General features: G+C 31.6%; 1 protein-coding gene across 1 annotated transcript; it reads left to right on the top strand.

Moving 5' to 3' along the window:
- Window positions 1-84: 84 nt before the first annotated feature.
- LOC118184953 (phosphate carrier protein, mitochondrial-like) lies at window positions 85-25,628 on the top strand. The gene is made up of 8 exons (XM_035354715.2): window positions 85-236; window positions 321-485; window positions 795-919; window positions 11,055-11,234; window positions 11,312-11,493; window positions 14,459-14,631; window positions 18,143-18,253; window positions 25,259-25,628. The coding sequence occupies exons 2-8, from the start codon at window positions 335-337 to the stop codon at window positions 25,420-25,422; spliced, it is 1,086 nt and encodes a 361-aa protein (XP_035210606.1). The 5' UTR covers window positions 85-236; window positions 321-334; the 3' UTR covers window positions 25,423-25,628.
- The last annotated feature ends 1,810 nt before the right edge of the window (window positions 25,629-27,438 follow it).

Genomic DNA, 27,438 nt, shown 5'->3' with positions numbered 1-27,438 from the left:
AAAACACATTTTATTTATGCTGATGGAATAAAAATTAATTTTAATCATAAAAATTATATTTCTTTTTAATAAACTGTTCTCGTGTCTTCAATTTCGTATTGAAAATACGTAGAGTAATAAAGCAGTTTAAGGTAATAATGCAAACAATTGACCTTTGAATGTTGGCAATAATGTTTGCACCTTAACGTTAAGTCTTTTGGGAGTTTTATGACCACTTGGCAGCTTGAGAGGGCAAAGTGAGTGTAGTGTAACTATATGTTAAATTAGTATATATTTATTTTTCTTCATATCTGTTTGAGCTGTGTTATTGTATTTTACAGGTCTGACCGCTGCGATGTTTTCCTCGCTTCTAGAGACCGCTAAAAATAGTCAAATTTGTTCCCCTTTCCATGTCCGCTGTGAATCTGGTCAAGGTGAAAGTCGGTCAATGGATTTAAAAACTAGTATTGTTCCCGGTAGAATAATTTCTGCCGCTTCAACAGCAGGTATGCGTAAAAACAACTATTTGATAGCATTTTATGAAGATTTATTATTTTATTCCATGAAAATTTGATTATTGAGTTAAGACTACTTAGGGTTGAATGTGTAATTAAATCAGCTACACATTTTTATGAAATATTTTACAGTAATTGTAATGATCGAATGTTTCGTAGAAATAAGTTTGAAAAGGGGTATGCATATTTTAATTAATATACAACCATAAATTATAAGATTATTTTGGGATGAAATTGAATGGGAGTGTTATAATACGATCTTTATGATTAATTTAATTGTTTTTAATTACCTTCTTTTAGATCAAGCTACTGTTGAATATGGTACAATGAAATATTACGCATTATGTGGCTTTGGTGGAATTCTGAGTTGTGGAATAACACATACTGCTGTAGTACCATTAGATTTAGTTAAATGTCGAATCCAGGTATGTAATTTTAATGTTGTGCTGCAACTTTCAGATTTTATTATTTCCTGCAGATGAAATTATTTTTAAGTAAACATTTGAAAAATTTTATCTTGCATTAAATTTTTGAATAGTAATTTTATCTTGCATTAAATTTTTGAGCATCATAACAGTTGCATTGCTCATAATTTAATAGTTGCAGCCTAAGTGAGATAAGCGCCGACAGTGCATTTGTGGGGTATTTTAACACATTCACATGTGCACTTATTAAGTATTTGGTTTAATCCTAGTATCTGGTGCACACGGGATTAGGCGACTTTATAATGAGCATTAAAAATGGGACGTATACGATGAGTAGTAAACGGGTCATTCAAAGAATATATATAGTTATACATAGTATGTACTATGTATATAGTGTATATACACTATATACATAGTATGTACTATGTGTATAGTGTATATACACTATAGTATGTGTATAGAAGTTCTTTGAATCATGTTTGGTGTTGGCGATAATTTTCAAAATCGCGCCAAGGCTGCACCGTATACTAGGAATTTACCAAGTATTGTAAATAGTTATGAAAATTATACATTTAACCTAATCATTGTTTTTAAATTACAAAATAAGATTTTCTGTATTATTGAAGTGAGATAAAAATATGGGCAACGTGCAGAATCACCCACTGCTTGGCGCATTTTTAAGAAATGCACATACTCGGTATCCATGTACACGTCGACCTATTTTCACTTAAAAAAATCCCAAAATTGCACAAAAATGGCAGAGCTCATGAGCGGTAAAGACGCTGAACACTGGCAGTTCGGTCCGAGGTTTGAATCCCGCAAACGGGCTGGCTGCATGGGCGTTTTCATGGTTTTCCTCATGTGTAACATGTATACGAGCCAGTTTCCCTAAAGTCCTCCACACTCCCTTTAGGCAGATAGCCCTCGTGTGCTTTGCCATAATTAAATAACCCAGTCCAATCCACAAAAATGGCATTGGGCACACCCTTGACTTTATCCATGTACTCATCTACCTATTGTCACTTAAAAAGTCAAAGAAAATTGATAAAAATCCAATTCTTCTTACTCTTGTAAAAAGTGCCAAACAAATAAGTGGGCGATTCTGCACTTTAGCCAAAAGTATAGCTATATTACATTTAAGCTCATAATATCCTTTTAAATAAGTAACGGTTTGTGTCATTAATGTACTTTTATGTTATTGCCAGTTACTGCTGAAATTTTGTCAAAGTTTTATCCATGTGATAATTTATTTTGATATTGCTGGTAATTAAAATAGTTTTCAAACATATTGTAATTATAGAAATGCAGTCTTTTAGATCTGATTGCATGAGAAACAAACATAAAAGTAAACAAAAGGAAGGTGGAATTCTGTTTAATGAACTGTTTCGCAATAAAATACACTCATGTCCATAAATTAAGGATAATGCAAAATCAGGCAAAGGAAGAGTTAGAAGCAAAACAAATTTTACTTATTTGTAAAGCTTATTTATTAAACAAAAGGTAGAGAGCAAAAAAAGATGCTATATGTTTGATATTATTAATAAAATTAGCGATTTTTTTCTCCCAGGAGTAAATTACAAAAAAAAACCTATTTACAAAAAACCAATATTACATAGTTGGTATGATTGTTAATACATTATATGTCTCCCAGACGATGCAATACAGTCCGTACAACGCCTAGGCATGCTGAGAATTAAATTATCGATCTGATCTTGGGGTATATTTTTCTACTCAAAAAGCACTGCTCTCCGAGGTTCCGGTAGACATGTAGTAGGAGGTTGACGGTCTGCAACTCGTCAGCCAAGCATGTCCCACACGTGCTCTACTGTATTCAAGTCCGGTGAGAATGCTGGCCAGTCCATATACACTATATATACACTATATACATAGTATGTACTATGTGTATAGTGTATATACACTATAGTATGTGTATATCCTCCGATTGAAGGCATTCGCTTACAATGTTTGCACAGTGAGGATGGGCATTGTCATTCATAAACACAAATTGTGCACCAATGGTGCCCCAAAACAAACGTACATGTTGTTACAGAATGACGTCCCGATAGATTTCGCTTGTCATGGTTCCAATTTGAACATGCAGGTCAGTTCTGGAACCCAGAATAATTCCACCCCAAACAACCACTACTGCACCACTGTGACGGTGTCGTTCAATGATGTTTTCTTTGTGGTAACGGCTACCTGTAGCTCTCCATATGAAAGTCCGTCGAGTCAGACTGCAAGCTAAACCTGGACTCGTTGGAAAACATCACACAAGCCCATTGTTGTGGTGTCCACGATACATGCTGTCTACTCCAGGCTAACCGCAGGCGACAGTGAGTTGCAGTAAGTGGAACGCATCTGACAGGTCTACGAGCATATAGACCAATCTGCCCTAATCGTCTGTACACGGTCTGACTTGAAATTGTCGTACCAGTGACTGAAGAGAGCTGACGAGACAGGTCTAAGGCTGTGCTCCGCCTGTTTCTTTTGGCAGTAACTGCCAAACATGTTTCCTCATTCGGCGTTGTAACTCTGGGACGACCTGTGCTGTAACGTCTACTCACATTACCATCATCTTGGAATCATTGCTAAAGCCTGGAGATGACACTTTGGCCAATTCCAAGTTCGTCTGATTCTTCCAGTTGGGTACGCCCACATTCCAGACGGCCAATAATTTTACCACGTAAAAAATCATCCAAATGCGTCCTTTGTGTCAGAACTATTCGGTTATTGCACTGAAATGCTTATAAAGCGCCTGCGAACAATTTTACTTCTTTGCCTTTATTCCTTATATATCGCTCTCTTACACTCTCGTCATTGTGACGTACCATCGGTGTCATCTGATTACTTCCTGAAATTTGCATATGATTCTTGAAGATGTGTGTAGTGATTTTACATGTGATATATTTATTTTAGAGTTCGATTTCCGCGTGACTCCGAATTATCCTTAATTTACGGACATGACTGTATTTTTTATGCAATAGGCATGGAAATGAAAATTTCATGTCTTGCTATTGGGTGTTTGCTGTTGTTCTCTGGAGTTTTTTTATATGTGCTATAGGGATTGTTTTTCGGATGTTTTAGATTTTAAATCATGTTACAAAAAAGATAGGATTTGTCAGAGGTGAGTGGTGATTATATTACAACTTCTCTTATAATTTTGGAAATGCAAGGGAACAACTATTTTATATTTGTGTATGAAAGTGAGTTTGATTGCATCTGAGTATCTGAACTGGGAAAACAGTATGCAGTAGGCAATTTAATGGATATGAATGACGTTGTCGAAAGAATAGTGCAAGTCTGCGGGATGTTTGTAAGGTCCCGTTCAGACGAGGGCGTAAGGGACATAAGTGGTTAAAGCCGAGTTCCAATGCCAAGGCAACCAGTCTCTGCTACGTCACAGAATCTGGTTTAGGGCTCGTGGCATAGGGTTTAAAGTTTTTAACTTTACGCCGAGTTTGGGATAAGCGTCTACCAATCAGAGCGAAGCAACTTTCTTTAAACGATTTCACTGTCACATCGAAGGCGACGTTTTTTTTAATATGGAACACATCGTATCTGAATGAGTTGTAATCGTATCCAAATGAAATAATGAGTTGTAATCGTATCCGAACGAAATAAAGAGTTGATCTCGCAAGAAATCTACAATGATGACATGCATTTTTTAATGAGTTTTTCAATTTATATTGAAAAATATGGATAAAACTCTTAAAGCGAAAGTTCTTAAAGCTCAGGATTATGCACGCTGTGTATGATCCTGTAGATGATTGATCCCATCCAATATTTTTCATTTTATTGTGAAAATTCTTTAAAAAATGCATGATTGCAAAAATTTTATTTTTTCTGTTTAAATTATTATTATTACTTTCTTTCTGTCTATAATTTTAAAAAAAATATTACTATAATTTTTTCCTGTTTAATTATTTTTGTATTTAAGAATAAATTTATTGAAAAAGCTGGAAATATTGTATTGTTATTTGCTTCAAATGCTGATTTTCTTTCAAACTTCATGAATTAATTTTACTAAAACATCAAATCAATATCAATAATCTGCTGTTTTTTTAACAGTAAAAATATTACTTTAAAGAAAAAAGAAAAATTTATTTTCACTTATTTAAGAATAGTCACAATAGTCAATTCAATGGTGTAAGCTTTGTATAAGTAATAAAAGATTAATCTTTTGAGAAAATGCTCTTATGAATTCCAAGAAGAAAAAAATGTTGTGAAATATCCTTAAAACAGTCAAGAGTCTAGACAGTTTTGTCTCCTGTTGAACTTCTGTTCTGTTTTTTAATTACGTTCTCCATGAAAGGAATTTACTTTTAATGAAACTGAATAGCACATATAATTCGTAACATGGACTATAATTTAATGAATAGTATTTATATTATTATCCACTCTTTATTACTATCATTTGAATGGAATTTTGATCATTAAATTCATGCTATTTCTCTGGTAGAAATTCCTGGTTAAGGTATGAATGTTTATAATTTTGATGTATTTGAAGACTTGGGTACCTAAAATTTGTCAATGTGAAATTACTTTTGAGATTTGGTGGTAAAGAGAATTGACAGCATATGTTGAAATTAAATTCAAGGGTGCGGGTTATACATGCAAATTAACAGAAATAAGTGTATACAAACAGCTGGCAACATGGCAAAATGTATTTAATGATTGAGCATGAAATACATTGTTGGGTGAACGTTTCCTAGTATTGTACTAGTTGTGGTTGCTGGTCATTGTGACCAGTTGTGGGATACTAGTACTAGTGATAATTGATACTGGTAGTGCAGCAAATTACTATAGTGATCGACAGGGACAGTGAATAAGGAGTGCTAAGCACACATGTTTCACTGGCATAGAAACATGTTCCTTTTGATTGAAAATTAAAATAATAAAAATAATAATGTATGGTAAGTACTGTTTTTAGCTTAACTGCTTTCACACCTGCAAAATGGAAAAATATTATATACAGGCTATCTGTTAGTTATCCTCAAGATTTTTTTTAATTAGGCATATTTAGAATATTGTATTTCTCCTAAGAAATTATATATAAAAATTGAAGGTTTTATATATATAAATATGCATGTGCATGTTTATAGTATAGAGAGTACTACAGTACAATGCAGAAATATTCCATACTGCTTTGCACAGAAATATATGTGCCAACCAAGTATTGGTCTTTCAAAAAAATATCTCTCGACCATTTTGTTCTTTTTCGTTTTTTACCTTCTTCCGTTGCCTCTTGGCTAATGAGAAGAGCAGATAAAAGATCGTTCTGTTGAGCCAGTAAAACTTTGTGGCAAGCTGAAAAAGCCATGACACGACGAAAAAACAAGCAGAGCGAACGCGGGAAATCAATCGAGCGGGAAAACAGCGCAGGAAAGTTGTAGACATTCCACGCATGCGCAAATTTAGCTTCTCTCATTGGCCACGGCTTGCACCTCGTTCTCGCAGGTGTGAACAGGTCTCCCGTATTTTATGCCTCTATGCGCTTTACGCCCACGTCTGAACGCACCTTAAGAGTGTAAGAAAAGGCTTGGGGTTCAAGCACAGTCATTTGAACATTTGTGGATTATAAGATTTTTGTTTGGAAGGTGTTTGTTATGAATGAGATTGAAGTTCACGAATGTACTGTTGTGACTAGTTTTATGTTTTTCAGAAATTTGTTGAATGGCCATGATTAGTAGAGTTTTTCTTCATAGAAAAGTTATTGAAGTGGATGGAAATGAAAAATGTAAGGGATAGGCCAATAGATGAACACTGGGTTGTTGGTAGAATTTAAAGAATTAATAGATGATTTTTGAAGTGTTGAGAAAAAAATAAAAGAGAACCTACTTGATTAAATATTTAATTTCTAATAAAAAGTGGCTGAGTAGTAGTTTTCAAAATGAAAATTTAAAATATGGGCAAACTCTGATAGTCATGTTGCATTTGCGAGTATAATAAGTGAATAATTTTTAGTATTGTGCTGCCTTTTGAATGTGTGCGCCCTAATAATAATAATAATAATAATAATAATAATAATAATAATAAAACTTCAGAATAGCTTTACAAAAAATAGAAAAAAAAAAAAAACTGAATTTCTCTGAGCTGAAGGTGATATAGAAATGGCATTTAGACTTGTCTTGAAAATACTTGAAAAATACAGTCTTGAAAATAGTTTATGCACAATGAATAGAAGTGCTAGATTTGAGAATTTGAAATTCTTTTGAAAACATATTTGTTGCAGATAGCTCTGTTTTACTAGCTTTTTAATTCGAACAAAAAAATGGTACAAGTTTACAATTGGGTGAACCTTGTTTTTTGGCGGTTCTTTTTTGACGCCAAGTTCAGCACCGGGAAGGCACAATTTCAAGATGGCCACTACGCAAAACCAAAGAATTGTGCAAACACTGTGTCCATGTACACATTGATCTGTTTTCACTTAAAAAAACTTCCTAGAATTGCACAAACTAGGCATTGTGCACTGCCTTAAATTTGTCCATGTACACATCAATCTATTTAACTGTAAATAAAATCAGGAAGCTAAAACTATCATAGTAACCAGAAGAGAGGTTTTATCACCAAAATTTTTAAAAAATTGTCACTAATCGAAGGGGCACCCAATTCTACACTAGATCCAAAATTTATCCTCCTATTTAGGTAGCATGACATAATTCCTTATCCCACTATGTGTTGACTTATGAAGATTTTGATGTAAGGAGTAGTAAATATCTAGGATCAGTGTTTAAAGTAATAAAGCCAGCAGATACCTTTCTGAATAAAAAAGAAACTTGTTGAAACACTTTCTGAAAAATCTTTGTTGTTGTTATCATATTTATATTACAAATTATGTAATTGATAAAGTAATCTTAAAAGTTTATTTATTTAAACTGATAGAGCTATCAATTTATTTTTTTATTTAAATTTTTTTCTGCTCTGATAATGTATTTTCTTATCAGTCGTCTTCAGTCCAGCAAGTTAACTATGATTTTACATGTAAGAGCTGTCTTAGTGTATAAATTTATACTAAGTGGAATATAAGCTTTATATTAAGTTAATTGAAAAACATTGAAAATATTTCTATTGTAATATAAATCTGTATTACATTTTTTCTTTACAAAATAAAAGCATTTCATTTAATAATGTAACTTTATTGTTAGAGTTTTGTCAGCAAAAGTTTTGATTATTGATTTGTTGTCTAAATTCATACTTTTAAATTAATGTATTAGGCAGCCATTAGCTTAAAAATAAAAAATAGTACCATACTATTAAGCCTGCAATAAGTTTTAGATATAAAAATTGGAAACTGTTTAAAAAAAAAAGCTTGAAATAACTAAAACACTGAAAAAAATCTGAAAGGCAATCTTCTCAATTTGTCATATCAATATTCAGTTTTCTCAGTAAGTTGGCAAACAGAATTTTTTTTGTCTTTTTTGTTTTAATTCCATTTATTAAATGTTGTATTCTTTGCATTTATGCCACATAAAATTCATTTCAACAGCAAAGTCACAAAATATTTAAAAACAACCTATCTTTAGAATTCTTGATAGAGTGCCAAAGGTTGCCATACATATTTTTATATCCATCCTGTTATTTCTTTAAAAGCTAGCGATTCACACAGCCTACTGCCTAAAATAGTTTTCATGAAAAGGAAAAGTGTATAATGATTTTAACAAGTCCAGCTAGCATAATTTCATAAAAGTATTGAATATGGTTGATCTTTACAATATGGTAACTGGTAGTTTGGCGACATTTTGGAGGCGATAAAGGTTACTACCTGGGACTTTGATAATAATGTGAGCAGTACTCAGATTGTAAGGTAATTTTTATTAATTTAATGTATGTGCTCATTTATATTTTAAGTAGTGTTTTTGAATTTAATTATATTTTAATGAAATGATAGTTATTTTGTGAATTTTATGTTTGTAGGAATTTGGTATACGTTTAAGTTGAAATAAACGTGCATGGAAATAATTTAAATATTTGATACTAAGTATTTGTAATACTTGCGGTATGAATTCGTTGGTGACGTGTATAATGTAATAGATGATTTAGAGGTAAAAGTTTTTGGATATTTTATTTATTTTATATGTGGAAATGTTCATATTTGTAAAGGGTAAATACTTTTTCGCGATCAGGTAATTTCATATATGTTCTTTTTACCGGGTTTAAAGATTGAGAAAATTGTCATGTATTTTCGTGAAATTTTTCTAATTTATGAGAAAAAAGCAGTGTACATGGATATAGTGAAGAGTGTGCGCAATGCCATTTTTGTGCAATTCTGGGATGTTTTTTTAAGTAAAAATAAGTCGGCGTGTACATGGTTTATGTGTATGTGTTATTTTGAAAAACGCGTAAGGAGTATGGTATTGTGCACTTTTTCCCAATTTTGCAGTGAATATTTGTCATGATTAAGCAGTTTTGTTTGATAAAATTTTTAGCATAAGTGTAATTCTGCTAGTAGATTGTTGGAAGAAGTGTTCATTAGATAAGAAGAAAAGAAACATGTCTTTACTTCGTGAAGACAAAATGGCGGCGGGGAAAAAAAAAAATAGAGGGTTGCTGTAGGAGAGTTGGTTGCCAAATTTTTGCCAAAAAATCGCCAAGTTACCATAATGTAAAGATCAATCTTGAATATTTCTAATTAGACATCTCACAGTACAGGTTTATTTAAATAAATCGTATTCAGAATTAGGGGGAAATTATAAGGACTGTGTTTACTGCTTTTAAATTGCTTAGTTTGTTACTCGGTAACTTTTTAATCTGAAACCAGATTTTACCAGATTTAATCTGAAAGTATTTTAGGCGTTATTGAATGGCATAGTGCTCAAGTGTAGGAAAAAAATTATTTTATATACAGCTGCAGCAACACATTGCTTTCATGGAGTCAAGTTAGTTAAAATTGAAAGATACCTTTCATTTTTTTTCATATGGCAACAGTCTCGCACGCTGGAGATAAAAATGTTTTATTTCAAGCGGTGTTGTCAATGCTAATTTTCAAATCATTGAGTTTGTTAATCAAAAATTCATTTAAGTTTTACAAAATATGAAGTAAATAATAAAACAAATTCAAAACTTGACTTCTCAGGTGCACATGTAGAAGTGGAGGACTATGTTATTCAAAATTTTATGGCTGTGGGTACTCTCTATGCAAGGAACATGAATGCATGCACAAGCAGATTCTTCATTCTCTAAAAATTAGACAACTTTAAAAGTGATCTTCCGTTTACAGCGAATCAATGCAAAATCCTGTTCTGAGATTAATAGCCCCTTTTGGGTTAGTAATTGTAAGAACTATCCGAGAGTCTGCTTCCTTCATGATAGTTTTTGTAAAGTTATTCAGCGTTCAATGAAGAAAACCCTGAGAAATCCCTTTGAGCTAATCTGCTTTGTTAGGAATTAATGTTCAAGATGTAAAACTTCAACATTTAGATATCAAACGATTTTAAGATTTAAGTTCATTTATAAGCTTTACATATTTATTAAAAGGAAGATTTGTGACTGTATTGTCTTCATAGACACAAGGCAATTAATTTGTTGATGTGAAAGCCTTCTGCAGAGCACTGCAATGAGGAAAGCTGAAATGTGAGAATTTGCAGGTGAAGTTGTTTAACATTTGCTACAGGTATAGTGAATGTTGATAAATCCTATTTCTGGCCTACTCATGATGACTATATGTAGCCTGATTATGGTTTAGTGAATAATGCATACTTTTCTCTTCTTAATTTGAATTCAAAAATCAAAGAAAGAATGTAAATAGTCCGACAGAAACAATTTACCATTTTATTATAGGTCTTGCAGTAATACTGCATAGCAAATGTAAAAAACAAGATTGGTAATTTATAAGTAACATAATGATATTTTATGTTTTGTTTATTTTTTGAAAATCACCTCCGTGAGATAACTGTCATGACCACTATTCTGCAGGTTAAAAGGAGTTTGTTATATATGTAGGCAATGAAAACTTTTTTAACATTTTAAATAATTTTTCAAAATAATCTAACATGGAGTTACATGATCAATACTGTGTAGTTTTTATGTTTAAAAAAGTGTTCATGGTGTGTGCCAGTTTTTATTTTGTATACTTGATTGGTTTATTATGACAAAAATTTGCATAATGAATTCATAAATTTTCAATACTTCTATTTAGACAGATCCTGCTAAATACAGAAGTATTTTTAATGGATTTGCAGTCACTATAAGGGAAGATGGTATGCGTGGTCTAGGGAAAGGTTGGGCCCCAACAGCTATTGGATATTCTTTGCAAGGCTTAGGAAAATTTGGTTTCTATGAAATATTCAAAAATATTTACAGCAATCTTTTAGGAGAGGTAAGTAAATATTTTCTCTAGATATATCTTTTAGTATAAACGTCTTATTTGAAATTAATGACAAAATAATTATATAGGAGCTGTCTTATACATGGAGAACATCATTATATTTGGCTGCCAGTGCATCTGCTGAATTCTTTGCAGATATTGCATTGTGCCCAATGGAAGCAGTTAAAGTTCGTATTCAAACACAGCCTGGCTGTCCTCCTATGTTAAGGAAGGTTGCTCCTGCTATTTACAAAGACGAAGGATTAAGAGGGTATTTCTTTTTCTTATTTTTTCCTCAGATTTTATATGGTGAAACCTGTTTCTAAAATTTGTGTGAAGTGTAACTCTTTGATGATAATTAATTGCTTTTTTTTATATATTGAACAGTTGACTTCAAAATTACGTATGCGCATGTAAGAGCTCAGTTATGATTTTGAAATTACCAGTAAATTTCAAATGAAAGTAATTTGTTAAGAAATTATTAACATTTAATGAAAAAAGCCACCTGGTAATTTTATCACAAAGCCTGTCAAATCATTGTGGCCCACCCATTTTATAGACTTAATGTTCTGTACTTACTTTAAAAAAAAAAAAAAAAAAACCTCCAACCCCTCCCCCTTTTTTATATATTCTTGTTCTGAAACATGGTAGGGTTTTATGAACAGGTATTTGGCTTTATGAAGTTGCAGAATGAGTGGAAGGGCTTTAATTATCATTAATATGTCTGAAAACAAATGGGTTATACTGCATCATTAACATCGTTGTTGTTCCCTCTCTAATGGTAGTGTTATTTGAAGGAGATTATGAAGGAAGGGAGAAAAACTCAAATTGTTTTTCTTAAAAGTTATCCAAAAATGTAAGGAGAGAATCTTATTTTGAAATGAATAACTGCGTGTGTGTGTACATGTCTGTTTGTGTTTATGCACTGCCATGAAAAGTCTACAATTCAAAGTATCAAAAAACATTTGTTTGCCTAAAAATACAATTGGATTCATAAATAATGATTTTAAAAAAGCATTTTCTCAAAAAGACGTTTTATGAGGGAAAAAGAAAGAAAATTCTATGTGGTCGTTGCTTAAATTTTTACAGCGGTAAATATTGTTCAGCAAAATGGTTAAATGTAAAGCATATAAATTCATGTGCACTCGCATATGTGTGTTGGCATTTGCCATGTGTTTTGCCCAAAAATACTCAAAAAATGCAACAATCTTAGCATCTGTTGGCTATTGTCAACAGATGCTAATAATCTTGTTTTTTAGTCATAGCACACCAATTTTACCATATATTGAAACTAAGAGTGTGGGTAATAAGAAAGTACCATCCCCCCCCAAAAAAATTAGCTTTGCACTTATTGGAAATGAGAAAATATTGCATCATCCCACCCCCCAAAAACATATTTTAAAAATTCTTGAATAATTTATTACCTAAAACCAACCATCTGTTATGAAATCTCTCTTGTGGCAATTATATTAAAGCAGAAAACCAGTATATGGAAGGAATGTATTGTTGGAATAGATCTGTATTCATTAAATGAAATTTATTTAAACTTGTATCAAATGCACTTGAGAAATTGGAGAAATAAGTTGTTATAACACAGTGGAAAGCAAATGCATTTAAACTCTTATAAATACACCAGCAACATCTAGCAGATCAGACCCGCTGAAATGGATCGTCGCCACCGGCCCGTGCATTTTCAGCAGTTAAGCCCAATTTTACAAAAAAAATCTTATAAAATCAGCATTTTGATATTATGGCTTCAATTTTTGAAGTTGCGTATTTAATGTGCTTATTTTTAATGTGTATTAATATAAAGAATATCACATTAATAGAAATAAATTAAACAGGCAAAATACTAAAATATGCACACACAGAAATAAGTACTGTAAACATTTAAAAAAATTACAAATAAGAAATTAAAAAAAAAAAACTAAACAAGAATTAACTGTAGGTAATTAAATTCCAATTTAAAAATTCTGCTGTGTGTGAAATAATTCAAAACAAGGATCGACACACAGTCCTACATTGCATATTTCGCACTCAAATAGCGTTGTTTGCTTTCACTTTTCCTTGGTTTTAGCGCATACAACGCATCTTCTACTTTTATTACCTTTTCTGTCAACATAAATTTTCGAAAACTGTCTTCCAGTTAGACGGAAAGGTGGAGCGTCCGGTGATTTTGGACAAATCTTTAAGTTTTTAAGTAAGGTCTCTTAGCCATGGCTAATGAAATGAAACAATATAACCCCAACACATATCCGAAAACTTCTTCAAAAGACACTCAGAAATATGTCATCCTCAAACCCTGTGTTACATCAGTTTTATATTAGAAAACTTCCTGTTTTTCTGAATCGAAAACAGCATCCATGATGACCAGAAAGTGATTAAGGGAAGATCCCCCACTGGCGGGATATACATTACTGATCACGTCAATCTATACATTATATATAATTACATGTAAAGTAAATATGTTATATACCAAAATATAATGTCTGAGTCATTATATATAATGACCATTCAGAGCATTATATATAATAATTTGATAAATCATGTTAAAAAAAAAAAAACGCTGGCTCTTTCCTGAGAAATGTGAGCAAGATGCATTACGCATCAAGAAAGTTGATAGTGTTTACTATTCTGTAATAATGTTGTAATGTTATTTTTTAATTAACCAAGAAAGCTTATGCTGAGTTTCAAAATAAATAGAAAAACAAAAAGAAAAAAAATCCTAACAAAATAAACAAAACCGCCTGTGCCCCTTTAATTCACAGGCAAACTTATAAAGAGCTGTGATTTCCAGTTTGTTTATTTTAATAAATCTCTCAAAACCAGAAGCAGAAAACAGAAACTAATGCCTGCATATGAAGGTCAAATGTCGTATGAATCAACCTATGTGAAAACAATTACCACTTAGCTCCACATTTACTGGCTTTTAAAAATTCAAATAAATCGTTCCGTTTTAATGCCTTGTATATGCGACGCTGGGCTCATAGGAGCGGAATCGTTGTGTCGCGTATACGCGCTGCTGGTCCTAAATGGGTTAAAGGGCTGAAAAGGAAACTAGAGTATACATTTTAACCATAGAGTTAAAACATTATTTCAGTTTACTTTTCTAAGTGGTGCTATTTTAATGAGTATTTTCATATCCAAAATATACATTTAACTTTTTATTAAAGTATTTTTCTCAATTTTGTCATATTTGCATATTAAATTTCTTGTGTGATGTATTTATTTCATAGATTTTACAAAGGGATATCTCCTTTGTGGATGAGACAGATTCCATACACCATGATGAAATTTGCATGCTTTGAAAGGACAGTGGAAGCATTGTACAAATATGTTGTACCAAAGCCTAGAGACGAGTGTTCCAAACCAGAACAATTAATTGTAACTTTTGCTGCTGGATACATAGGTTATTTACCCTCTTTTTTCATAATATTTAATTGAATTTAAAATTTTGATTTATATATTTTAAGCTGTAATAAATTAAGCTTGTACATGTTTTAGTTTTTTTACATCCTTAATATAAAATTTGTCAAAAATCAATTTTAATAATGGAGATAGTGTTAGAAATTGTTATACTTAGTTATAAAATATTTTGATTAATTACATGTCTTTAAAAAAATCAAAATCTGACAAAGGTAGAATGTAGTTATTTTATTGAATTTTGTTTGTGAATGTATTTGCTATAAAAATATTAGTAGTAAATCGGAGTTAGATATGCAGTATTTAAAGAAGTAAATTCAAAAGAAATTTCATTTGCACCCCCTAAAAAAATTCCAGACATTTTTTAAAACATAAACATTTGCAAGCATCCCAACCTCCTCTACCCCTGGCTCGCATGAAATATGCAAAACAAAAAATAAAAATTTCAGGTGAATTTTTTGACATATCCTTCATAATCACATTAAGAGGAATAACCTAACTCAATGGCCTCAAATTTCAAATGACCTGAAAGTAACTGTCAGGCCTGAGTTTTTTTAAAGCAAAATGAATATTTATTATCTACAAAGGATTTTACCTAAATTTTAAAATTTTCTTGCTAAATATTTGTCAAAATGTACATCAACAAAAATAATAGTTAAAACACTAAGGGAAAATATTCCAATTTATTTTGTATCTGAAATCTAAAGTTTGATATTTGCAAGATATTTTTCTTTAATATGCTTTGCTATTCAAATGTATTCATAGCTAAATATTAAACTTTCATACTGATATTTCTTTAAAATAGTTCTAATGTGTAAAATTAATTATTAAATAATGTACTTTAATTTAAACTGAAACAAATTTATAAAACTTTCCAAGTGGGACAAAAACTTTAAAATAAATACAGCCAGCCTAATCTCTTTCTTTTATTTATTAAGTTTTTTTAATATATAACATAAATTTTGTAAAGAATGTCTGTCTACTGGAGAAAAATTATTAGAAATTATCTTTAAATGCTAATCAGTCAGATTTTCTTATTGATTTTTAACTTAAAAAAAGTTGTTCACATGTAAATATATTTCCAAACAAAGCAATATTTTTAGTGCAAAATTACTTACTTATTTTTTGACAGTTATGAAGACTGGTTAATCAAAACTGTACCCTCAAATGACTGCATATTAATTTGCTCAGTTTATAGATTTTTTGATGCGTTACTCATGCTCGTTTTTTATGGTAAGAAAACAGTATAAACTTGGACTTCAAATCTTGAAATCATTGCAACAAATATATAATTGGAATGTATTCGCAGGCCTCAAAAAATTGCTTCTTAGGCCGTTAATTTGAAACCCCTAACTTAGTTAACTCTGGAATTCAGGCAGCTGAAAATATATTTGCAGGCTTTAGAAAATATGAATTGCATTTTTAGTGTATAAATTGCTACTTTGTTGACATCATTCAAACCTGGGAACTTAATAATAGGTATAAAGTAGTAGTTACACAGTGTAAGGATATTTTTGCTCAGGTGAACTTTTGTAGCAATTCATAAAGTATTATAAATTATTTCAAGCATTTCGAGAAGCATCTCAAAGCTACAAACTTTCTGCGCATGCATTAACGCATGTGCATACCTTTACGCATATGCATGCGCATAATATGTTTACGCATGCACGTTTAATGTATAACGGACGATATAAGCTACGCTAAACTTATCTAATTATCTATTTCAGTTAATGTTGCAAATTGCGTTGTTCTTTAATCTTCTAATTGGATCCGGCTTATTATTTTTTGCAGACTGTTAGAGCAATTTTATAAAAGTAAGCTTGAACTTTCGATTATGTCAAAAAGAATTTCCGATTCTGGAGCTACCAAAGGATCTATCTACAAGTAAACAAATAAATATAAAGTTGTTTTTTTTTTTTTTTTTTTTTTTTTTTTGTAAATTTTGATATTCTTTAGATCATAATTGCTCTTTATTTCATAAATTACCATTTCATATTTTTTTATTTTATAATTTCTGCATGTCATCTTACCAGATTTAAACTGATGATCTATAATCCGGAATCGCCGAAGTCCCGACGAGTCCGGATTAAAGGCTTTTGACTGCATTTGCAGGCAAATTATATTTGGTTGAAGCATTCCAAAAATAAAATTATCAGACAATTTTATTGTTTTATTCATAATTTCAAACTACCGTAATTTCCGGAAGAAAGGCCGCATCAGCGTAAACGCCGCACTCGAGAAAAATGGCAGGAAAAAAATTAAAATTGCACAGAAACGCCGCATCAGCGTAAACGCCGCAATAGATTAAATTGTGCGTGACATCTTCGTGGGCCGTATAGATGCAAAAACTCAACCTAAGTGCTGATATATGACATACCAATTAAGAAAAATGCATGAAATGAAGCCATAATTCAAAAATAAATTAAAGGTAAGAAATGTATAGCTTCTGTGCCATTTAGAAACATTTTCAAAAATTTTCCGCTCCCTAATTAAAAACTATGCAACAAGTACTTGTACCCTAACTGATGGGATCTGTATTTGGCAGAATGCCAAGAAAAATCCATTCATGCTGAAGAGGAAATACGTCAGAGTTCGTTATTGCGAGGCAGGTGGAGTCGTGTCCGCCTTTGAAAAAAATTGCAGAAAAGGCAGGGGTGGAAGAGGATGGGTCCTGGAAGATTCATCGAATGGCAGAGGAGAGAGACTATTCAAACTGATGAGAATGTTGATTTGAAAGGGGGAAGAATGTTATTGTTCTGAGATCTCATTTAGGGTGAATAAGGCATGTAGGTCTGTTCAAGGGAAAGAATGTAAACAAAATAACGTTCGCAAAAAGCAACTGAGTGGTCTTTTGTGTGGGAACAGCACCAGTCTATGCACAATGACAAGGCCATCCAAACTATGTACAATGACCATCATAGGAAATATTTTATTTTTAGTGCACCTAAACGCCGCATGGGTAGAAACGCCGCACCCGCTGAAAATTTAAGTTTTAAACACATAAATGTCGCGGCGTTTCTTCCGGAAATTACGGTATATGTTTTAAAGTAAACCAACAGGTGTTCTGATATTTAAAGTAGGAGTCAAATATTCACATTCAAGTGTTATATTCATATTTCCCACAAAAAAAAAAAAAAAAAAATTTGTGTATTGAATAGTAAATGCAGTTTTTCAAAAATTATATTGGTTATAATTAATAAGTGTTTAATTTTTTGTATGAAATGCTCTTAGGTTAATTTTATTAGGTAATGCTGCTTAAAAAAGTTTTGTTTAATATTGTGGAAATCGTCAAAAAGTTGGACATGTATACTATAGTTTTTGTCTATGTGTGTGCAACCACTACTATTGAATCATTTTCTTTACTAATTCTTATAGTTAAATTTAAAAATAAAAATTAGAAATGCATTAAAAGTAATGTTCATTTGTAAATTTTAAAGTAATGCTTTATTCTCGGAGGGCTTTTTTTTATTTTTTTCTAAAATGTTTGTATTTTATAGCTGGAGTTTTCTGTGCAATAGTGTCACATCCAGCTGACACTGTAGTCTCAAAATTGAATCAAGATAAAGGTAGTACAGCTATCGAAGCTGCGAAAAAGTTAGGAATGAAAGGTAAGTTTTCTGTTTTTACATTTCTTTATGTATGCATTTTTATGTATTTCTTCAGTTGTAAATGCTTTGTTTAGTGCAATTTTTCCCCCATAACAACTGTAAAGTATTAGAATCCTCTGAATTTCTATTTTACTTATGCTCACTAGCTTAAGTAAGTAGCTATGTGAGTTAGATTGTGGAGCATTTGTAATTTATTCTGGATTTGGTTTTTACTGAATGTGCTAGTTGCTATGAGTTTTTCATGATGTTTTCATGTATAGCTTGAATATAAGTAAGTTTCCCTTAGAAAGTCCCCGACAGAGGTATCTCTTCTGTAGGTAGCTGTCTTGTATATCTATAACAGTCAAATTGTCATCTTCCAACCCTGGTCTAAGAGGAGGGAGTCTATCATACGTTGGCTCGAATTAATCTGAATGAGCAAACTCAATTAGCAAGAAGTTAACACCGGTCTAAAATGCTTATAGAATTGGCCAGGCGAAGCTGCCAAATTGCTTAAATTTCATGAATGATGTCCTTATATGCAAATATCTAATTTGCATTGTGGTGAGAGCTGGTGAAAACAGAAGTGACAGTAAAGCTAAAATAATAAGGTAATGAATTAATTGACAAAAACCTTAGAACTATTTCAGGAAATTTGAATGCCCCAGAGTAATTAATCATATTATAAACATATATAATACATTTCAAAGCAAATCATAATATTCAAAACACACAAACTAATTCTTAATTTTTCTTTTTTATATCATTTATCGGAAGTTTGAACAGAGCTCCAGGTATTGCTGTTTATTAAGCCCAATGCATTTAGGTGAAATTTATTATCAAAAATATTTTGTTCTATTACTTGAATAAATTACTTTAAAAAGATAGTTCTTTATCCGTTAAAATTTAAATTGTGTTCTCCATATTTCAAAAGATGAATGTTGCATCTGTTATAGTTTAACCATGCCATTCGGAACAGTTTATTGATGAAGTAGGGTAGATGGAACTGTAGTAGAATTTTTTCCCCCTGTTTATTTTTATTACTTTCAAAGAGCACAGAGACATGGATAAAATTACTTTTAAGTAATCTAAAGATATGCTTATTATCATTTGTATTTAACAGTTTGATTGAACTGTGTTTAATTTTGTGCAATTATATATTGGTAAAATATGAATGTTTTCAAAGCTTAATTTTTCTGTATATATATAATTTTATGTTAAAAGTGTAATAAATAACTTTTATTGTATAATTTTCATTGCAATGAATTCTAATTTTATAATTATTACATATCTTTTTATCTAAAATATTTTTAACTAAAATATATGTACATGGAATATACACTGGGGAGAAGAAATTTCTTAATAATTATATTTCTTTTTGATTTGTGAGGTGAAAATATATATGCATTGTTGCACATAGTTTAATTGGGATGGGAGAACCAAATATATTTTAGAAAAAAAGAATGTAAATAGTTCTTGCTAAAAGATCACAATATTGGCAACTATCACATTAAATCAATTATGATCAGAGGAAAACCCACAAATGGAGTAGATGCCTGTTGTCCTTTTTATTTACTTATTTATTTTTGCTACAGAAAGAATATTTATGCTAACAGATATAGTTCCATTATTTTTAGGCATCATATAATTTTAAAAGTAAACAATGCATGAACAATATGCATTGTTCATGTAAAATTATGTTTAAAAAAAAATTCAGCACTTTTTGGTTTCTAGCAGTGGACATCTGTGCAAATCTCTATGCATTTATTTCTGCGAGTATAAAATAAAGGCGCAAAAGACAACTGATAGCAGGATTACCTAATGATACAAGGGCTTCCCTTTTTCCGCAGAAGAGCGAACTCTTGTGTGACCGTCTTACTCTGCAACATGTAATTAAACACCCCATTAGTTTCTGCAAAATGCCAACCAAGGTTGCATGAAAGTCCAGCCCTATGAGGACATTCCCTCTTTCCAAAGAAGAGCAAACTCTCGTGTGACCTCCTCACTTGCCATGGGTAATTAACACTCTATTAATTTTTGCAGAATGCCACCCAAGCTTGCATTTCACATGGTCAAACTATACCAGCAGCATGAAAATCCAGCATTATATATAAAACTTCATGGCTGGTATTGTATGTATCAAACTTAATCCAATCTAGGGCTTTTGTCATCTCATTCGCTCAGGGGTTCCGGGGATCGTCGTTCAAAAGGAAGTAGGAATAATAATGAATTATTTATTTTGATCTGGGTAATTTTGTTTGCTTTGAAAGCAGAAAACGCAAGGTCAGTGCGTTTGGTGAAAATTTTTCCTTTCTTTCTCCAAAGGCAGTGATAATGCGTGAAAAGGGGGGGGGAAACTTCTTTTTTTGTTCTTTCCTTATTGCGAGTTATGACTCATTCCCCCGGTTCTCGGACATTCTCTTCTGGATTCTTTTCGGCAAGTAGGCGCAGCAAAAAAAAAAAGGGGAGAGATTTCGTTCAACCAAATGTGCGATCACTTGACTCTGGGTTCAAAGGTCTTATCTCTCCTGGCGTGGCGCCAATAAGTAGAGAAGGGGGATTTTTCGCCATATTAGCTATTTGTCATTGATCGCTTCTCAACTTTTTTTTCTCCGATGTGTAAAATTTTCGTTTCATTTATTGATGCACATGTAAATTTTTGTTTTGTTTATTGAAATATTCTTTTATTTATGTACGCAAGAGAATTTCACTATGAAATTTCTCGATATAAATAGTGATATTATACAATTAGAAGAAGGTGTCCTGAATGCATTTAGGTGGGATTAGATTGAACGGAGAGATGGTAATGGGGATACCATCGGCACATGGTACAAGAAAATAAATGTTGCTGGACAAGCATATTGTGTTTTTTGTAACTCACTGCTGAAGTATGGTGGGGAAGGATTCAAGGCTTTCACAAATCATTCTAAAACTGTGATGCACATAAAATATTCAAAGTGCATTAGACATTCAATGACTTTAAGTAATTATGCTAATTCAAAAAAATACTGACGACTTACTGGAGACTGATGCACGGCCATTGGATATAGTGACAAGAAAAGCACGCCAAGAGGTATTAATAACTTCGTTTATCGCCGAGAATTCTCTTTCTTTCAATGTAGCTCCCAATTTAATTGAACTCTGCAAACAGTTATGCCGCGATCAGACGGAACTAAACTCATTGGAAATGTCCAGGACTACTGCATGTTATAAGATGAAATATGAACTATTAAGGAAAATATCATTAAAACTTTAAAGGAGACTCCATTTTCTCTAAATTTGGATGAAAGTACTAGCATTGCTCAAGAAAGTATACTGGCAATATTGGTGCAGTTTTATGACAACAATCAAAATGAAGTTGTAGTTCATCATTTTGCATCTCTAAAGATGGAATCTTGCAATTCAGAAGCTGTTTTTAAAGCAGTTGTTAATACTATTGAAGATAATAATATTCCATGGGCAAACTTAATTAGTGTATTAATGGACTCATGTAATACCATGCGTGAAAAAAAAAGGATGTTGAAACCAGACTACGATCAAACAAAGCACCCCACTTATTAGATATTGATGGTGACACATGTCACACAGCTAATAACTGTGCAGAAAAATTTGCTTCATGTTTTGATAGATACTTAGAAGATTTGTTTGATGACATCTATTTTGATATGAAAAGCTGCAGTAAAAAAGAAAATATTTTCAAAATCTGTGAATCCCTTGCCATTAAAAAACTTAAGCCCTTGAAGAGACCAGACCATAGGTGGGTATACATTTTGTGTGTTTTAGAAAGAATCAAAGATCTGTGGGATGCTCTTATTGCATTTTATTTTCACTACTTGGATAAAACTGATTAAGGGGATTATTTTTCTTATGTTGAAACTGTATGCAATAAAAGAAATATTTCTGCAGCTCAGAAAAAAATTGTTGAAGGGGTGTATTCTTGCTTGCATTCCCAACAACTCACAAAGGATGCTTTAGGAATCGGAAAAAAAGAATACTAAATGGGTTATTTGTTATGCAAAACAAAACTTTATTGCATATGGCATTATATTCAGCAGTATTACCAGAGTTCAACACATATATTAAATTATTTGAAACAAAAACACCAATGCTTCATTTAATACATTCCAGTATTTATAAATTGATGGCAAAATTTTTCTCTTTTTTTATGAAGCCAGAAAATACAGAGTGCACATCTTATAATGATTTATTAAAGGTTGATGTCACAAATCCAGAATTCCATCTACCTAGCAAAGTAATATTTACTGGTGCAGAAGCTTCCACTCTCCTGAAGAAATTATCAAAAAATCATCCAATAGCAAAAGAATTCCAAATTTCTCTGATGAAAGCTTATACTAATACAGCACAGCATATGAAATGGAAATTACCCCTTAAAAATTCATATCTAATTAGTTTTACAGCATTAGATCCAGAGCTAAGAGGTAAAACCAGTACAGTATTAGCTTTTGAAAAATTATCATCTTTTATGTCCCATATTTTTAGTGATAATGAAAAGTCAAAAGTAGAGGCTGAAATAAGGTTATACCAGAGTGATATTGATATCACCAAAGAAATGCTCTACACATCTGATGAAAGTGGAAATCAAGTCAAGTGTACAATTGATAAATATTGGTCTAAAGTTTTTAATTTAAAAGATGATTTCACAAATGATTATAAGTATCCTACATTGGCTAAATTGGTCAAAGCCTGCCTTAGCTGCTTCCATGGCCCATTAGTGGAAAGTGCATTCAACTTAATGGATACACTTGTCACTGACTATAGAACCTCTCTTAAGATTGATTCCCTAGATGCAGTGCAGACTATTAAATATGATTTAATGGCTTCTAAAGAAACCTCATGTGAAAAATATGGCTAAAAAAATCCAATGACTGATCCAATTCACAAAGATCTCTTACTGAATATGAACAGAAGTTGGAAAACATATCAAGATGACTTAAAAACATGTATTTCAGATGAGTCACCTATAAAAGTCTCTGAAAAACCTTCTACATTAGCAGAAAAGCAAACTGCTTCTACCTCTGCATGTGCAGTTCTCGAGGAAATTCCTTCAACTGTAAATGAGGAAAATAAAAGTCAACCTTCCTGCAATTATGAAGTTCACCACAAAAGAAAGACAAGCCCACAAACATCAGAAAATAAAAAAAAAGCAGCAGAAATTAGATAATTTTTTTTAAAGAATTAATTCAAGTAATTTAAAATATTTATATAAAATGTAGTAGTTTATATGTTTGAAAATTATTTATGTTTATTAATTTTGCAAAAAAAGTAATTCATTGAACTTTTATAATTAGGTCATTCAATACTTCATAATTTTAATTTTTCATTTCTGTCCCCCCCCTTTCTTGAAAGTCCAAAATGTCGGTAGTAAGTCCGTAAAAGTTTCAGGGGATTTTTTTTGGGGGGGGGGGTCCCACAAACACCCCTGTTCGCTTGCCTGGCGCAGTAAGAGCAGGCTGCCAGTGCTGTTAGCTTTTCATTGTTAGATAGCAAAATCTTCTTGAATTATTCCAAGTGCCAATATAGTTTGTTACCTTTAGGTTACACAAGCATTATGTCCTATTTTAGAACACCAAATCACCCTGATGATGAATTAAGTGATTATGCAGAGTCTAAATTCTTCGAAGTCGCAGTTCAGCGTTTCACCTAGAGATGAGTTCCTTATAAGTCCCACAGCACAGGGGAAAGCTAAAGCCAAAAAGAAGTTGAATACCGATCCCGAAAGAACAACATCCCATCCGGAAACTCGTATGAACCCAGAAAACTAACAATGTTTAAGCCAATTTATCCAAGATCGCGGAGTTGGCAATGTATTGAATTTATTCTCACCCAGCAATATGGAAAAATATTGTAAAAAGCCTTGTACTGATGAACCCCTGCTGAAGAAAATTCAGAAAAGGAATGGATCACTCCTAAGAAAACTTCTAAAATCCCAGATGAGCCAAAACCATATAAAAATTGTCCAAGATAATAGATTTCAGACATTACTAAAATAACCTGCAGATGATGAAGGAGGAGCAAATTATGAAGAACTGTCCTGCCAATTGTATTATCCCATGATGAAGTGGATTGAATTAAAATTTACAAATTTTCTAAGAAAAACTGTTCAGAAGGATATGAATCTAAAGTCATAATCTATATTTGTCTACACAAAAACAGTGAAGGACTACAGAAAAGTATGTAAAATACTGTTGGAACAGAGCATTTCGTTCCACTCTTTTCTTCTAAATAGCGAAAAACCACTAAGAGTAATTCTTAAAGGTGTTCCTGCATCAGGGAAGGAAGATGCTATATTTAGCGATCTTGGAGAGACGAAATTTCCCGATATTAAAAGTAAAGCAATTCATCAGTAGACGTCAAGATAATATCATAAGGCTGCTCATTTACTTATTAGAACTTCATAAAAATGCAGACTATGGCATATATAGATTGTTAATTCTATATATCCGAGTCCACTGATTGGCTTGGGATTTCTCTAAAAAAGTGCAAACTTCCCAAACCTGCTACAAGAACAAGGAGTTTTCTTGATTTTAATGACAAAATGCCCCTAGTATGTGCTTTTAATATATTGCCTTGATTTCTTGGACGTATTTCAAGATGCATGTGTATATACTTTCATAAAAATATCACAAGGTATTCTGAACCATATACGTATGGCCTTGCTAGCAAAGGGTTAAAGATCTCATGCTTCAGGCAGTATTATAACTTGTTGTGTCGTAGGAATGATAAATTGCTTTTTAGCATAGTGTCATGATGTAATGGCAAAAAAAAAGATTTTGCTAAAAAATGTTCAAAATATTTGTCTTTTTTTAACCTTAGAAATTTTTTATATTGGAAGAAAATGCATTGATTACATACATAGTATTCTTTGCAGACAGCTGACACGTATCCACTTTTATATTTAAAGTGATCGGGCATCAGCCATCAACAAAAAGTTATCGATCTGCAGCCTATAGATGAATAATTTCATTGATCACCTATTGATAAATTCCTTTTGTATTTTATTTGCAGGTTTATGGAAAGGACTGACACCCAGAATCATTATGATTGGTACACTTACTGCATTGCAATGGTTTATTTATGATGCTGTTAAAGTATGGCTTGGTTTGCCTCGTCCTCCACCACCAGAAATGCCAGAAAGTCTGAAAAGAAAACTAGCCGAACAACAAAAATAATTTTTCTTCTCTTAGAAATCATAAGTTTCATTTTATGGTTGCACTTATTTTGTATTGCTTATAAAAATATGAATCAAGATCATTAATAATACAGAATTTTTATGTATAAATAGTTACTCTCCAAGAAATTTTGCATATTCTAGAATTCTTTTGCTGTAAAAAATCATAGTTTGAATTCAATTATGAATAAAAACTTTTCACTTTCATTTGCAGTATCCCTTAGCATTAAAAGAAATACTGACAAATTCTGTATTAAATTATTAAGAAATTAATATATTGCACCAATTTAAACAGCATTTGGTATAGCATTTCAATCAAAAACTTGCTTTATTGAAGTTGCATTACTTTTAATCTGCAATTAAATTGCATTAATATTACAAAAGTATATTGGGTCTGTGAATTTTATTTATTGTTAATATTAAATATAAATTATAATTATATAAAATTTGTGAAGTTTGATATATTGCAAATCAGACTGAATTTATATTCTCTAACTTTCAAAAGGAATTAAAATTGTTGCTAACATCTGAAATAAACTCTTAAAAAAAGTGTATCATTTTTACTTAATAAAGATAAATTGTATGATAAAGTTTATGCTGAATATTTAGTCTACTGCACTGCAATTTGCCTTTTTCCTATTTTCACTTTTAAAAATTCAGGTTGCAATGTGTAATGGACATTGCACTAAGTTCCTTTTCTTAGTTAATGTCAGTTTTTCTAAATAACTTTCACTTTTCTTTTTTGTTAATATTTTGTGAGAAATACAAGAGGGTTAGCAAAACAGTTACTTTAGAACAGAAGGTACTTTGCGTAATTAAAAATGAATGAAAAGGTCAGAAGGAATGTGATGTAGATTTTAAAATAAAAACTGATTAAATGATTTTAAATGAATAGATGTATCTTTTTAAGGCCAAAACCTACTAATAAATGATTTTTAAAGACTTGAGAATCAAATCAAATGTAAATTATTAGTATATTTCTTTGAGAGAAATTAATGATTTTAAATTAGAACACTATTTTGAGGAAGTCATTATGTAAAAAATTGTCATTTTATCAAGCCTGAGAATATGTTTCAGAAAATGTTTATTGCTCTTCGGGTATTTTCTTCTTAATGCCTTGCTGACTTTGAACTTATTTAGAAATGAGTATGCATAGCTGAAATGGAAATTTTTAAAACCTGAATGCAAAACAATATGAGCACTGCAACAGTTTGTAATGTGTGCTTTAAAAAATATTTAAATATTTATGAGCAATGTTTTTCTCTTGTATAAAGCATGTAAAAGCTAAAAACAAAGTTATCAGTTCATTGTATGATATTATCAAAGATATAAATTCTATAGTAACAACTCTCCTGGTTTTACCAAGAGACTTTACTTTTTTAATTTGTAACCTTTTATGTTGTCTTTACGTATGTCATTTGATCTTTCGCAAGTTAAACTACCATATGAACCAGACTAACCAATACTATAATGTGATACTGAACTATTCACACGACCCACTAGGTGAAAAAGAGAAGTTTTTTGTCCAAAATAGTAATTCTGTGTCAGTGCTTCAGTCAAAGCAAAGTGGAGGATCTGCAAACTTAACTCATATGGAATGAAGAGACTGTTTTGTTTTTTCCTGCATTTGTCTGACTGTGCAATATTTGAAATCTGAAGTTTGCTATTATCTAAGAAGTTTTAATATTTGCCATTTAACTGAGTAAGCTAGAATGTTTTAAGAGCTGTTAACAATCTCGTTCAAAAGAATTTAAATTTATTTCAAAATCATCAAAAGGAAAAGTACATGTTTTCTGTTTGATTAGGTTAGTGCATTTCAAAATTCCTCATAGTGGAAAAGGAGACGTTGCTGCACACTGCAAAACCAACAAACATGAAGGACAAATATTTAAAGAAACAAAAATGCACAAAAAGCAGTTTTAATCTTAAAAAAAAAAATAAATAACTTAAGTTCTGAATAGTAAATGACATAATTAAAGCATAATTTACCTCTGAGTTGTACAGACCATGTAGGCCA

Source organism: Stegodyphus dumicola, chromosome 5 (genome assembly GCF_044657685.1).
Source record: "Stegodyphus dumicola isolate Sdum_Otavi_A_Nest chromosome 5, ASM4465768v1".
NCBI lineage: Eukaryota > Metazoa > Arthropoda > Arachnida > Araneae > Eresidae > Stegodyphus > Stegodyphus dumicola.
This window is presented reverse-complemented; position numbering and strand designations above follow the sequence as displayed.

Bases quoted from the DNA above. Each gene is read 5' to 3' on its own strand.
- LOC118184953 (XM_035354715.2), top strand. From the start codon at position 335: ATGTTTTCCTCGCTTCTAGAGACCGCTAAAAATAGTCAAATTTGTTCC. The intron at 11,494-14,458 runs GTATTTCTTTTT...TTTATTTCATAG, and splicing joins AAAGACGAAGGATTAAGAGG to ATTTTACAAAGGGATATCTC. The intron at 18,254-25,258 runs GTAAGTTTTCTG...TTTTATTTGCAG, and splicing joins GAAAAAGTTAGGAATGAAAG to GTTTATGGAAAGGACTGACA.